The sequence below is a fragment of the Spea bombifrons genome, chromosome 2 (genome assembly GCF_027358695.1).
Source record: "Spea bombifrons isolate aSpeBom1 chromosome 2, aSpeBom1.2.pri, whole genome shotgun sequence".
Taxonomy (NCBI): Eukaryota; Metazoa; Chordata; class Amphibia; order Anura; family Pelobatidae; genus Spea; species Spea bombifrons.
In genome coordinates this window covers 130,522,498-130,538,766 of record NC_071088.1, presented here as the reverse complement: position 1 = coordinate 130,538,766, position 16,269 = coordinate 130,522,498, and the positions used below count along the sequence as shown (strand labels likewise).

General features: G+C 39.9%; 1 protein-coding gene and 1 long non-coding RNA gene across 2 annotated transcripts in view; one reads left to right on the top strand and one right to left on the bottom strand.

Moving 5' to 3' along the window:
• The window catches only part of ARHGAP42 (Rho GTPase activating protein 42), a 113,716-nt gene that overhangs the window by 86,999 nt on the left and 10,448 nt on the right, over window positions 1-16,269 (top strand). Inside the window, exons 7-11 of the mRNA XM_053456514.1 lie at window positions 8,465-8,569; window positions 10,243-10,372; window positions 13,724-13,824; window positions 15,578-15,687; window positions 15,827-15,905. Coding sequence (XP_053312489.1) covers window positions 8,465-8,569; window positions 10,243-10,372; window positions 13,724-13,824; window positions 15,578-15,687; window positions 15,827-15,905 — 525 coding nt within the window. The remainder of the gene's footprint in view (window positions 1-8,464; window positions 8,570-10,242; window positions 10,373-13,723; window positions 13,825-15,577; window positions 15,688-15,826; window positions 15,906-16,269) is intronic.
• Window positions 2,145-3,694, bottom strand: LOC128474227 (uncharacterized). Its single transcript, XR_008346328.1, has 2 exons — window positions 3,641-3,694; window positions 2,145-2,368 (listed from the first exon to the last, which is right to left on the bottom strand). It is a non-coding gene; the product is annotated as an uncharacterized LOC128474227 (long non-coding RNA).

Here is a 16,269-nt window from a genome sequence, read left to right as displayed (position 1 = left end):
TCCAAGATCGCTTTTTTCCCCGGCTGAAATAATTTTGTCCAACAGCGATGGGCAGTAGGAGAACGGTACATCTCTGATGTGGATGGCTTTGTATCAAGGTGGTCCTGTTTGGGCACAAACCTGGCTGTGTACATCATTACCGGTATTAGCTGGGCCCATCCAGATAAAAGGTCATCTCCCTTTTTGATACTTTGGTCCTCAGAAGACTTTTCATATGAATACAATAAGCATGGAGCAGCGATCCAAAATACTTGGCATGTATAGGCTTTGTGTCCATGGATGAGAACATCAGCATTGTACAAGAGAGATCTGAACCATCTTTTGCCTTATATATATATGTTGTGGAGGCTTCTGTTGCACCCCTCTTAGGTACCAGGCTGACTTTGATACGTTTGGGGCATTTTCTTTGGTTCCTGCCAATGAGCCCTTGGTCCAAGCAGCTGGCTGATTCCCCTGGCACTAAGACAAGGTAACAATGTCACTAGAACTCGTTAACAAATAATGAAGACTTTGTTCCATACACCCCATCGTCTTCAGTGAATTGGCATTTTTCTTTTATGTGAAAAGATTTACTTTCACCCGAAATCTCCTCTTTATTCAAGTCCTCTTGAGAGAGAGAGGACAAAGAGAAATTGCAGCTTGCTCTGACTTTATCACCTTGCATAATTTAATGTCATCAGCAGAAATAAAGTCTTTGCGTTCATCGCCTACCTCAAGGTCAATAATAAACATGTTAAAAAGCACCAGATCTCCGGTATTAAATCTTGAGGTTCTCTACTTAAATCTGTGTGTTGGCTATTTATGGCCTATTATTTAACCAGTTCTCAATCTCGGTGCAGATATCGGCATCCAAGAAAATTCCATTTTAAAGCTTCACTTAATTAATGCCATAATATACAGTATAATACAACAGTTCAGTCTTGAACATAAATACATGTTTTTGTATATTGCAAAACTACAGAAAAAGATATATTCCAGTATCTTAACTCACCATCATTCAGAAGCATGAAAGCTCACACAGATGAAAAATATCCGGTGGTACTTCATATTATTATATATATTATATTTAAATCTGATTGATGACATAATGTGGCTATGATGTCAACTGTAGGTGGTGGCATGACATCACAGCACGCTCTACCCAAATAAGGTCATCAAAGCATTTTTACTCTCATTACCTGTCCATTTCCCTTGAGAACATATGTTCCACCATGCATTTGATGTCCTCTTCAAAGGGGTGGAGCTAGCCACATACAATGATGGGCCTGGCTGCTTGATGGGCATATATATAGTTGTGGGAGGGGCTAGCTGCTGAGAAGGGCATGGCTAGCTGCAAAAGCCAGTGGGGGATTGGGCAGGGAGTGGATGTGGCTTCACATCACTCCTCTTCCCTGGAGAATGAGGCGAGTGACCCGGAGACCCGGGAGCGACTTCACCAGGAGACTCCAGGTCAAACCACGAGAGTTCTCAGGTATGGCAAAGAGGGGCAGTTTAGTTTTAAGTTGCGAGTTCAGAGGCACAATGAGTAACCGGATTTTACTAATACTTTTTTTGTGACCTATTGATAGGTAACTGAAGGAAGTTCATTAAAAAAATCCAGAAAGTGGTAAAATTGGTTTGTAATGGTGGGAATATGCAATTTAAGATTATTAGCTATGTAATTACAAACTTGAAGCATTTAATACCAAAAGCTTGGTTTCTAGCTTGCCCTGCGTCAGACCTACTCCATACCTCCCAAGTGTCCCTCTTTATGAGAATCAGACCCTCCTTATGACTCAAATGCCCCCTTGATATCCCTCTTTTTAAGTAGCAGGTTATATTATAACCGGCCGTGCTGTATGTATAATTTTCTTCTACCATATGTTATGTTATAACAGGTAAATGAATTCTATATGAGGTCAGGGTTTTGTGTAAAAATTAATACTGGTGCAATGGGTTAAGAATAGTCTTATCACCGTAGCAACCAACTGGTCCAACCATGTAGAACTGATTCCAGTTCTTTTTAGATTTTTTTTATACATTCTTCAACATTAAAATTGCTTTGTGTACGTAATCCCTGTTGTGTGCACAGTAAAATTGTAACACTTGTGCACATATTTGTGTTTCTTCCACGCACATTCTTTTCATATATTTTGCTTTTTCCCTTTTCATTGCACAATTCTTGCATATGCTTCGAGCCAAAAAAACCCTTAAAAAGTCATTTGCCACAAGCACGTTCTCACCTATTTCGTCTTCAAAGCCCTTTTCTGCTTAATATGCATGAGGAGCTTTCAATTGCAATAGTTTTATTTTCTTTGGTTTCTGCTCCGTTTGGCCTTTTGTGTCCCTCTCTGCACTCCCGTTACTTCTCAATGAAGTTCTGTTCTGTCTGGAACAGAGAGAAAAAAATACAATGAAATGCTTTAGACCGTGTTTCAATTTCTTGCTGTGACCCTGTATCAAGTTCTATCTTTTTGTCTTTTTTATTTATTTATGACCTCAAAATATACACCAGTAAATACACTCCTGTAGGAAGCCGTCCTTATCCCTACTTTGTGTTACGGGCTTTACAAAGACAGATAGATACAATATCTACACTTGCAAGCAGATAGATCGTTAGTGAATAATAATAATGTCCCTTATGCATGATAGCTGCCAACAGTCCTGAATTTGAGGCACAGTTTGTCCCGGCTGAAAGCTCCTCAAGCAAGTATGCCATTTATTGTCACCTTCATTCGATAAAGAGGAGGATAAGATGTATTTGAATAAAAATGGACAAGCCATTAAACAGCAAGTGGTGGGTTAGTTGGGAATGAGAGGGGATCTATGCATTATTTGGTGGTTTTGAGGGTAACTGTGCACCATGAATGCCTACAATGGCCATAACGCATAGCTTCATGGACAAGAAGGACATTTGCCCCACTTGAATTTTCTGGTCAATTTAAAGTGTGTTTTTGATCTCGGAGGCTCAGGGTATCACAGCTGTTTCCAGAGACTCCAGGGCAAGCTTTGATCTTCAGGTGGGAGTCCAAGTTTATCTTTGGCTCCACCAACTTACCCCCCAATTCTGCCCTTTCTCCAGCCCGTGAAGTGCACAGAGATAAAATTAAATAAGGGAAAGAACTGGTTGAAATAAAACAAGACATGAAAACTGAAGCTCTTAGAATATTGATCATGGCCATGGCCCAAACTTCTTTATGTGTTTATGTACCATTTCAAGAAATGAAGGAACTAAATGATGAAGAATCAGAATACAGTAGAAGCTTCAATCGTTAAACCAAAAACACTTAAGACTAAATAAAGCCAAGATGAGGACACAAGCTGATGCTTTTTCTGGGACATTTGTGCTTTTATATTCAAATTAAACATGACTGGTTATCAAAGAGTGGATGATGATCTTGGTAAGGATTAAGTCTATCTGAAAGTAGTATTTATTATTCTATATAGTGCCGTCAGATTCCGCAGCGCTCCCAGTTTCTCCATACTTAATTTTTTTGTTTTGTGGCAAGGAGGACCTGGGACTGTCCTTTGGTTTCTGGTCCAGTAGGTGATCTCTGTGTCATCTACTATTGTAACATAGCAAAGTTCCTCATGGCAATGCCCTCTAGCAGGTCAGCATCCTAGGCAGCTACTTAGTACGGGACAATAAATAATTACCTACCTTGCCCAGACCTAACCCCACGTCTCTTTATTCTTTATCAGCTGCCAGCGCCCTTCACCTTCCACCAAGGAGGATAAGAAGCTTAATAGAGAAATTATAAAAATCAAGTATAAATAAATGATATGTTCATGTAGTTTAAGTAGTTTGGATGGCCGGGTGGAATGGATAGTTCTGTCTTTAGACGGAATTACGTTGGTTTATCACATGTTTGTTTATTTAGTGTGTGTAATATCACAGAGATAACCGAGTGCTGCTGGTGTCATTAGCCCCGGGGCTGTATTCTCACTGCGTCCGGGGGCAGAAAGAGACACGGAGAAGCCGAGTTGGAATCTTAGATCTCAAGCTGTGTTTACAAACATATTCTATATTCTATTCTATATTATATATATATATTTAAAGCACATGCTATAACATGAAGTCGGCGTCCTTTTTAAACATTGCACCACCTGTTGCATTCTTGCAGTGTAAAATGTGAACTATGAAACCTGTGTTGAAATGATGTTTTGTTGAGCAGGCAGGGAAGCCTAGTCAGTGTGTTACGGATCAAAATGTAACACAGAAACTGACGGCAGATAAGACCCATTCGGCCCGTCTAGTCTGCCCATTGTTCCTGATGTAGAGACTCAGACCTTAATCGGTCCTTGGTGTCGTCTTAGATTCATGATAGTTTTAATGCTATCCTGTGCGTGTTTAAATGCCCTCACTATATTAGCCTCTACCACGTCTGCAGGGAGACTGTACCACCTATCCACCACCCATTAGTAAAGTAAAAAAACAAAGTGATCAACTGCTTAATAAGGGATTTTACAGCAGCTGCTGCCAAAAACTCTCAGATTATTATTATTATTATTATTATCATTGATAGGATAGTGTATATGTAGTTATTCATACCGGGTTGATCCTCTCTGACTGCAACCTTTACTTCTGTGCAAACTGCCATTGCAATACTAACTGTATTCCATAATTAATTCAGTGCTGTAAATATCAGAGAGTATCCCGGCATTTTTCCTTTAAGTTATTCCTTGTATCACTTCAAAAGTATAACTTGTTGCTCAAAATTCTAATTGTCTCCCTGACATTTCTAGCACTTTTACCAGAACACTTTCTTGTGCTGCGCCGTCGTAATGATTGGGGAGCCTGTCCTAACCTGGAATACTAGTGACTCCTAGTGGCCATGTAAAGCATTGCAGACATAGATATGAAGCATGTCGGACGATGTGAACTGCATCTCAAGCTGTCTGAATATATAGCTCACACTCTGTTAACATGAATATTATTGGGTCTATTCACTCAGCAAAGAATTAGTGAGAATTTCAAGGGACGCGCAAGAGAATTTCAAAACTGAGGCCAAAATAGCTGAAATTGTTGAAAAACAGCGGAATTGGAGATTTTCGGAAACTGTTTGGGCCCCCACTAACATGCTTTCATACACACACACATACACACTAACATACTTTCACACACTAATGTACTTACACACACTAACATATGTACGCAAACACACATGCACTACCATACTTAGACACGCGTACTTCCACGTACATACTAACATACTTCCACACACTAACATACTTCCACACACATACTGACATACATAGATGACAACCATATGAAGAGTTTATACTTCATTAAGGATATATATATATACACACACACACACACACACTATTTATAGCCCCCCAACATGTTTTTTTGCACATGCTCAGTAGGACTCACATTATAATCACTAGGAAGAACCAGCATTCAATCACACGTATGTTGTGTGAGAGCGCTACAAGAGGTATACTTACCAAATGAAACATTAAACAGAGATCTCACTGTCTAACTCCAATAACTAAACTATGGATGCTCCACTTTGCATGCAGTCAAGTCAACACAAAATAAACAATGTATTAAAAATAATAATTTTAATGGGTGAGTGCTCAAAGCACGACAATGGCCTGAACTAATGTATGTGTGAATGGTTATGATTGTGTGTCCTTCTAAAGAGGGCAAGCCCTACTCCACCTACTACACCAGCAACCCAGGCGAGTAGGAGAAGCCTGCCAAAACTGTGTAAATCCCAAATGTTGGCAACCAAGCGCATAGGGAACGCCAAGACACAGTTCACTTAGAGTTCTGCGCTGCTTCTGCGCATGTTCCTTAGAGGCTGGGTTAAGAATGTCACCAAGTTCTAGACCATCTGTGGTTCTGGCTCGCAGCCTGGCACGTTATAGCACTGAATGTGGGCAGGAGAAGCAGTGGTCAAACACTCCATGGCACACTGAGGCTGTGTGGCCATTTTTTAGATCTCAAACATGTGACACTTTGCGTAACCCGGCAGGCGCTCGGAGAAGTTGATCATTAACGTCGAAACATTATTTGTTTAGCGATTGCATAAAAGCAGCTATTTTCTTTCCATGGATAGAATGACTCCTGAAGTGCGAGAGACTCTGACCCCCTCCGTCCCAGATATATTCTGCTGTCAGCTTACACACCGGTTTGACAAGTGGGGCATGTGCATCTAGCGAAAAAAAAAAAAGATAAACAGATTCGCCTTAGGAGATCACGTCTGTCCCAGTAGCCAATTCTTTTAATAAACTAGACAGAGAACCCTAGTAAGAGGTTAAACAAACTCCCCCGTAATCCTCCCTATTGGGAAATTGCACAGGATAATAGCATTTGTTTTATTTGATAGATTTCGGTGCATTTTTATCGTCTCAATAGACCGAGACGTAGCTGTCAAAATTTCCCCGAACGTCGTTCTGCTGCCATCTCGTGGATTTGGCTGAGTTTATTATTTAATTAAAAAAATCAATTTAATTCATGTGAGACATTATATTTTTTTCTCTCTTTTATATTTTTCTCTCTTTGTATTAAATAATCATTAAGTGAATAAGAAAAAAAAAATGAAAACATATTAAACTATTAAATTAAAATGTCCCAGATACATATTGTACATATATGGAAAACCAGTGTAACATCTAACCGAATATCATTTGTAAAAATATGCATTTTATTCTTAAAAGCTCAAAACCAACACGTCCTGTAAAGTAATTATTTCATTTAATAAGTAATCTAAAATAATTATTTAATTGAATAAGTAATATTTTTCCTCTCTCGTGATTCTGTCTTTAAATGGAACTGGACCTTTAAAATATTTGAAATCCCCAAAACAAATTTGCTTACGGCCAATTAATCTGAATCTGCCATCAGAAACGGGTTCAGCCGGTGCCCGTTTATCACGCGTTCTGTAATAAAAGTACATTGGACGCTGTCCCGAGCAGCTGCATGGGGAAGGGACCTCTCTCCTGCGGAGCGGGGTCACCAGCGAAGTGAAGTCTTGGGAATATTGTACTCACAGCAGAGAACAGCACATGCTGACCAGATGTCAAAACCAGTTCCCGTTTTACTTTATCTTCTAAATAATAATCATGCCAGCTTTCTGTTATGTAGACGAAATGTACTTTCTACCTAGTCCAAGCGAACTTTACTTGGGTAAAGTAGTGGCTAAAAGCGTCCCCCCTTAATTGGTTAACTGTCATGGTAGAGGGAGTGGGGTGTAGCGCAGGGTCATTTTTGGGGATAGAGCTGTGGTCGCTTGCATCTTCCGATATTGTTTTAAGATAAAGTATGGAAGCCGATAATTCCGGTAGGTAGCGTTCTCCTGACATCCATCAAACCCAGATTAGCCCATCAGACTTCCAGATAGACTCCATAGAACCCATTTCCGCTGCTCCACACATGGACACATACTTTTATTCATAAAGTGTATGAAACTAAAAGTCTGGGCAAAATACTATTGGGGAGAATGTTGTGTCTCAATTGGTTAGAGCTACTCTTGTATTGAATGTAAAATGGCCAAAGCTAGTCCGGTAATAATAACCATAGACTCCAGTGAGAAGAAATATCTGAATGCAGACTGGGAGTTGTGTCCAGATGTATCATATTCCATTAACAGAATTGTGTTCACTTAAAAGGAGGAGAAATGTTAGTACAAGAGGTCCTAATAAAAAATAGAGGGGCAGAAGCTTTGATTAAATGCAAGGACGTTTTACTTTACGCACAGTAACCCTTCACATTAGCGTTCTCTTCAATTTCATGGACGCGCAACTTCTTCTCTAGCCTTGGTTGGTTCTTTATTTGGACCTGCATGAAGATAAGGACCTATCTATTCAGAACTTTCCCAATGCCAAGTGTTGGGTTATTGGTCCGTTCTGTTGTTAGAACAATCATAATCTCCTTTAATCTAGACATATGAGCACTTGATACGCCACCTACATTCACCAGACACTGAAGACATTTTCACGGTGCTGAAGTGGATTAGAGATGACTGTTAATTAAATATTCGAGGTCCTCTACAACACGTATATTTGGGGTTTTTCTCCAGGAGACTGGGAACTTTCTCTTTCCCTGTCTACCACAATTTGTTCTTGTTTTTTTAAGCAGAACACCGTAAAGCTCTAATGTACGTTCTACGCTAGAGGACTCTATTCTCTGGCTATGGAATATTTATCATCCACAATTACAGGTTTCGCGAAATCTTGTAATCTAACCACCGAACTCTTCAAATAATTTATTCCCGAGGTGAAACGTTTAATTATAATAACGGTTTTTCTTTTCGATTGGATTTAAGGATTAAAGACAGCTTTCCTTAAGGGATGAATAGCCCACGGCTTCTCTTCATGTTCCAGCCATATATATAACCCAACCTTGCAGAGCGTCTCCTCAGAAATAAATTCCGTGCTATTAATTGCACTGTGTGCTTATCAGTGATAAATACGTTTGTGGTGTGTGCGGCTTCCATTTTATATTATTCACGGCTTTCTCTATTTCGCCTTACAGCTCTTGGCCTTTCTCCAGGGCCTCTTTACCTTCTACCATGAGGGATACGAGTTGGCGCAGGAATTCACGCCGTACAAAGAGCAGCTGCAGTTTAATTTACAGAATGTAAGTCATTGCCTACCTTATTACTTCGGCCACATGAATCATTGAATCCTAGTATAAGAAACGCGAGCTTGAAATGTGTTTCGGATCCAAAATCAACGATTGGATACGATACGGAAAGAAAAAAAAGACAAAATACACATGAAATCCCTTTATTTAATCCTCCCAAAGGTAAGAGGGGCTCGCCACGTCGGAACGTAATACTTTTAGTGGCGGCAAAAAGAAATATTTTACCCACAGCAAATAAAAATCATTCTAGACAGAAGCCTCGGCTACGCATTTGGTTTTTTTTGTGAAAATATATATATTTTTTTATAAATTACTGTTGCGCTGAAGCTAAATTTCCACATTTGTTTTGTTTGAAAAATGCAGGTGTGCTAAAACCACTGAAATATTTATTCATGGGGCGCCCGCTTTATAAAATGTGATTGCGCCTGATTGTCCTTCTACATGTGATTGCCCGAAACAATCATGTATTGGTGAGATTCGGAAAAGGCTTCTTAATCCCGCCAATATATGCTCTCCAAAAAACCATCAGTCAGAGCTGCAGCTTCCCACCCCCTCGACGGCCTCACATTTTGCACCACTGATTGGTTGCTTGAAGAAGCCAGTCGGTGGTAGGAAAGCACTTCCATTGAAACCAGATGATCGCTGGAGTGTCCCTATTGTTATTATTTATTAAGTGGCAATAAATTATGCAGCGCTGTACACTTTAAATTAGGCAGTTAACGCACTTAACAAATATACATTGACACACACAGACACATCAAGAGTTGAGAACCCGGCCCGTGAGCTGCCATCTAGCCTTATGGTACTTTTATAGTTCCTGGCAGGGATGGTGGGCTTTGGAGGGCCCTGCTAGAGAGCTTACAATCTAATGGAATAGTATGTGCAATTAAAACAAAAGAAGGGGTAAAAAGAGGGAGAAGTAGCTCTTGTAGCAGTAATTAGGGGTAAGTGGTTTCAGGGTGCAGAAGGATGTAGAAATAAAATGAACAGAGGGGTGGGTTAGTGCTTGGCTTCAGGTGGTGGCTAGCAGAGGGCCTGGGATGTCACAGGAAAGTTGCAGATCTGGCAAAGAATCTCCAAATGAGATTCTTGGAAGGGCCTCTCTCTTCATACGGTGACTAGCAGAGGGCTTGTGGTGTTACCTTTAATCCCAATAGAAGTTGACAAAAGTAAAGACACAAAATAAACAATGCATTGATAAATTAGGGGGGAAAACACATTTTCTCAAAGAACAGTAAATATAATAGTAACATGTAAAAGAAAAAGCAAACCCCGTAATAAATTACACAATTTAGAAATTCCTCCTTAGATTTAAGCACCTTAGATTTAAATTAATGTGTGGGTACCTTAAATCTTATCGGGTAATTTATTAATTGTGGTTAAGACCTTAAAAAGATCTCCATTGATCGTACACACCAACTATTATCCCAATCTGGCTATCCCCCTGATGATGTCCTTTATACAGGTGTCATAAAGGCTTTATAGGCAACATCTAAAGAGATATCAGTCGGATTCTGTGGATTTATTATGTATTGTTCTTCTATGCAAACATAATCCTCTCCAGATATGGCCACCTCGTGTGAAAAGCATTGATATGTTTCTGAATGCTCAGCGTGAATGAACACAGAGTTCTGCCGTGACTAGATAAGCTCCTTTTTCATTCCTAGACACGGAATAACTTTGAAAGCACCCGCCTGGAAATGGAGAAGTTAATGCAAAGGATGAAGTCTGCAGACCAAGATTATCGACCCCCAAGTCAGTGGACGATGGAAGGCTACCTCTACGTTCAGGAAAAAAGTGAGTGGCGAGCACCTGAGCAGGCCTTTCTTTTTCTTGCTTTTTTAGCTTTATGGAACAACGTCCACTTTTGATCTTTCCATATGAGATAGACTATTGTCTCCATGGACAAAAGGGACAATCCTGAACACCAGCCGCCCCTTCTTCTCATTGTGCTGACTTTGACGTTTTATCGCTGTGACGGAGGGGACGGTTAAAAAAAAAAGAACTAATTTTCCATCCCTGTATTATACTAATTCTCAGTCTGTGGTACATGTAATCCCTGGGGGTACTTCTTGTGGTTCCAGGAGGTATTTGTTTATTAGGGGTCATTAGCAGAATCAGATACTAGGGGTACAACACAACAAAGCAAGAATTGATCTTATGCCCAGTGAGTAGCATTCAGAAAACACCGATCTGCGGCATAACCATTGGGGATTCCGTCACACTATATACGGCCATATATTGCTCAGCCGGCCGCTACGTCAAAGCACCCCAAGCTTAGCAAGTCCTATTTTTCATGGCTATATTGCTTACCAAGGAGCTGAATCAGTGGGACTGCACCGCATTATAGCCCAAATGAGACTATTATCTGTTTCTTCGCTCTTCAGCTAATAAAATGTAAACACACAACACAAATATGATGATTGAATAAGATAACAGTATTCATATGTTCGGATCCATTACTGAGCCGCAGCGCTGCCTTGTTAATTTGCTCAGCTTGTGATACCAGGCATTATCTGCCTGCTGTACAGATGACCTTTGTAGCGTAAGCATAATTATCTCACTTCCAAAATGTAAGAAGTAGCTCTAATCATTCCTCAGCGTTCCTCTTACCCCCTCGGGTGTCAGTCTGTTTTATAATGTGCATGGTGATGATGTGTGGACTCTTTGCATATTTCTGGGATCTCGGAGGTCTGGGTCCTGAATCAAAAACGAGACCAATCACTGATTTAGGTCTGAGTCTCTGCATTGGGAAAAATGGGCAGAGTAGACGGGGCGAATCGTCCTTATCTGCAACCAAATCTTTGTTTCTATGCTTTTACTATCTATCCAGCAATGTTTGGTCCTTCATCCTTTGTGATGATGAAGGAGAGGACAGTAGCATGAGCCGCATGTACCCAGCAGGTGACCAAACGCATGTCATCAGCTACTGGCCTTCAAACACTAGGGTCCACTTAAATCCCTAGTCCAGCCCTGTGTACGATGTTTTTTTGTCTGCTTTGTTTTTTGGGGGAATTTCGCCAAGGATGGTGCTGGATGGCCTAATACTGGCCATGTTTGATGTTGGTTGTGTGTGTAAGTGTGAGTGTCTGGACCTGTGTGTCTAGGTGTGTGTGTGTTAGTGCCCCTCTCTAGGCCAGTCTTTGGATCTGCCCCTGGTCTAAGTATGTTGTGTATGTGTAAATGTGTGTCACTGCATATGTGAGTTACCCGGGGGAATGCAAGGGGCCGATGGGACAGCTTCACTTTACCTGTCCCTGTGCCAGAGATGTCAGGCCTCCTCTGCTCAGTGCCATGGCATATTATGCTTTTCACTGCTTTCTCATTAAAAGGGTTAACATCATACATACCAACGTACTAACGTTGAAACATTGGAGCAAAAGCCTTCATCCTCAATGAGCGGTGTCGTGACATCACATTGTGTTCTTCCCTCATTATGTGAGAAGACATGGCATATTGTTCTAACCATGGAACACTTCATTTCATCTTCCTTTCCTGCATATAGATGACATTTCCCATCGTAATTCAGCATAAGTACGCCCGTTCTTGAGAATTTGAGACTGTTGGCAGCTGTGTATTAGATTTGTTAAATTTCATCACAGTAAATAGGACATAAAACAAGCAATGTGATAGTTCTATACGTAAAACATGTAGTAATGAAAATGGTTCTCAGATATACGAGCATGACGATGGAGGTCATTCAAAACAGAAGATAAAACGATTATAAAGAAGATATAAGTTTAGTTGTAACGTTTTCCATGTTAAAGTAGTGTATTTGAAAGCTTTATAGGTTCCTGACATGTGAAGGCCGAGACACCCCAAACTATTAGAGCCTGTCTGACATTATCAATAACAATTTCCGATGACCGCTTTCACGAAAAACAGAGATATTAACAGCTTGACCCTGAAATTTAGCTTTTCCGAGTAATCGGTGTAATTGTGAGAAATTAGACAAAGCTCGGTCAAAATGTATGGATCATGGGTGGGAGCGGGCAGAGCTTTTACCTGCTGCTGAACGTTTCTTTCGCGGGAAGCTCCCATTAGGGGAGTTAATGCTGCTTGGGACATACTTATGGCGGCTGGACAGAGTGGCCTGAGTGCCTCTAGACTGCTGATTATTACGGTTCTTTGCACACTTTACAAAACCATTTTAAAAAAAGGATTTACTTTCATTTAGATTTAAGATTTCTGACCCTGAGTAAGTGCTGGCTGACGATTATAAGAGTTGTCCTCCCCGTCAGGTGGATTGCTAGATTGTCGCCGACTAAAGCTTTTTTTTTTTTTGTTATTTTTATCTCCATTTTTAATAAAGTGTCAGTTTATTAATTATTTTATTAATTATTTTTTTTAATTATTATTTTAATTATTATTTATTTGGCTGCACGGTACCATGGAAGTAAGACAGGATCTATCATCCAGGCGAAGGGGCGACGAGAGATTTCACTGCCCTGATTGCTAGGATTACGTTACTTTACATCATTTTATACAGTTTCTTTCGTGATAATGAAATGCTTCGCGCAATCAAGAAAGATGTGACTATTATAGTTTTCCTAGAAAATCTTCACTAAATTGCATTTATGCTTTGGTATATTCAGATGTGTTCAGCTTTATCTCATTTGCATTGTTTCAGTGTTATAATTACTGTATTCTTCTCTTGACTTTAATTGCTTGCGCGGTGCTTGCGACTGAATGCATTGCTGCTTGTTAAACCACCCAGTGCAGATTTTCCAATTAAAAATGAATGTGAAAACTATAACATTTCTGTGAACCACATCGTCACATACATAAAAAAAAGATAAGATGGGACCATTTGTCTCAATTATGAGTGTTGTCCTGGACCAAAAGTCTATGGACCTGATTTTGTAACATATTTTGGTTGTGTCAGCTTTAAATTAGAATTTCTCTATAACAATTATTTTATTGGTATTTTATATTATAGTATCATATTAATATTATATTGTATTTTATATAACTAATTGCAAACGGCTACAAATCGTGGTTGGTCGTGCCAATGTGGACACAGACAAGAATTGACCTCAAACAGAGCCTGCAATAAAGGGAGAGGGCATGAAAGGTGATATTTTGTTATTGGGGCCGTATCTTCTGCAACCTACTTTTAAAAATTTACTTCTTTGTATGTTGTTTTAGGACCCCTTGGATTTGCATGGACGCGGCATTACTGTACGTACGATAAAAGCAGCAAAACCTTTACAATGAGCTTGTCGGAAACCAAATCAAGTGGAAAAGTGGTAAGATTCCACCAGAACATAAATAATACATGAACTGGTATACATTATGAAACTATCCATGGAGATTTATAGTAAAATATATATATATATATATATATATATATATATATAATTGCCACTTGATTAAATGATGTCATATTTTTCACCCTCTGCATTTCAATGGCAGTGACTAAAAACATCTGTTTATATTGGTTTTAACCCCATGAGAGCCGGGAAGGAGTGTGACACATCGTCTTTGGCATAAAAAGCTGTCATTAGCTTCCCCAGTATCCATTAGTCCTACAACAATGCCAGAAAGCCCATTTGGCACGACTGTACATTACAACGCAACTTATTTACAGGGTGACGCCTCTTATCAAGTACTGGCTTCTATTTCTGTTGCGTAAAGGACATTATTTTGGAATAGAATTGCATATTTTTGTAATTATGTGTTGCGCTGAGGCATAAAATGGATGCAGCTAAAATGTCTCTGTCTTTCTTCTGCCAAAACAGCAGACAAAACTTTGCTGTGGTGGAAAATATATAGTAAGATGTTACTGAACGTGCTGGATCTTCATTGACGACATTCCTGTCTGTATTCTAGATACATAGCTCCTGTGTCCTCCAATACAGTTGTGCTGTTGCCATGTCTCCTGATTTCTACAACCTGTCTCTGTTTCCTCCCCACTCAACATCTGTTTCTGTTAAAAAAGTGACCGCGTACCTTATCTACGTCTGGGTTTTTTATTTATGCTCGTCAGCAGCCTATTTATCCATATCCTTGCTCATATGTTCCTGGCTGTGGTTGTCTCCAGGTCTCTCTGTCCTTCTCCTCACTCCTAATTATTTAAAGTTTCCCTCCTCAACTGTTGTATCTCTCATTGCTTCCCTGGCAGTTCCATCCTCCGTACAACATAACTCATGCATTTCTTCTTCTGCACTTCATATCTAAGCTTCATCATGTTAAATAATTCTATGATATTTAATCGGCGTTGGTATTACCAACATTTTTTAGCAGTGTGCATCAGAAGGCCTAACAGTTACAGCTCTGGACCAAGCTGCTCCATAGTGTTCATTCGAAATAATTCCATTTCAGTTTGATAAGTGTGCGCCATGATTTAGGCCCAATATGTCTTTGATAGTCCATTTAAATTAAACATCTAGGCCAGGGGTAGGCAATCTTCGGCTCTCCAGATGTTGTGAACTACATTTCCCTTGATGCTTTGCCAGTATTATGACTGTAAGAGCATTATGGGAGATGTAGTCCACAACATCAGGAGAGCCGAAGATTGTCTACCCCTGATCTAGGCAATTATGATGAGCAGTGTCTGATGGACCTAAATTTCCACCAGTGTCAGGCCAAGTTGCTCGCCCAGTTCATTGCAGAGACACGCTATCAAGAGTTGAAAACGAAGGACATTACTGTCTTTCTCTGCAAGCCAGCCTGGGATACATGCATATTCTTCATCATGCATCCCACTTTACATACAGATGGAATAGATCCAACTCCTAGCCAACACTGTGTGATGACCCCCAATTAGGTGACCTGTTTCATGTACTCATTCATACACTTATTGGTTACTAAGAGAAATGGGTCTTTGTTTCAAAGTCAAGTCAACATCTGGTTATGGAATGTGACGGTAGCTGGGTGATTGACACTTTTTCCAGTATCTTTTCATTTTAGGAGTCACGCTTATTTTTATAATTTCTTCTGAACTGTTGACTATGGCAGCACCTTGAAGGTTACCTAATCATCAGACTTTATGTTTTATAGAACGGACTGATCTCTAATGCACCGGAGATGTTTAAGCTGAAAACATGCATACGGCGGAAGACAGATTCTATAGACAAGCGCTTCTGTTTTGACATAGAAGTTACTGAGAGGTTTGTCCACCAACACTTCTTCTCCAACATTTCTCTTCTCCTTCGCTTTGCATGTATTTATCATAAAATACGCATCTATCGGGCACGAGAAAACCTTTCCCCGCCTGATCGCTGTGATTGAATATTCTTGTTTTCGCAGACAAGGAATGATTACGCTCCAAGCTTTGTCTGAAGTTAACCGGAAGCAATGGCTGGAAGCGATGGATGGAAAGGAACCAGTAAGAAAGCCGAACTTCAATTTTATTTAAACAGATATCATTTTCGCACCTTAAATCGGTCATTCAAAAATACATGTTGGTTTTGCTACCGTTTTACATCCTTTTGTGATTCGTTCATCACTCTTGCTGTCCAAATGGACACCCGGACAAAAACCATCAGTAGGAGTCATTAGAAACGATATTGTGCATGTCCCAGTGGATACAAATCCCTATAAATTGCTTTATTACAAATTAAAACAAACAAAAAATCATTTTAGGTACGGGGGGGGGGCATGAGGTATACGGTAAATTCGGTGTGAAGGGAGAACAGACAGGGTTGTATCTTGTTAACCCTTTTAGTGCAAATTCAGATCCAATAAGCCCA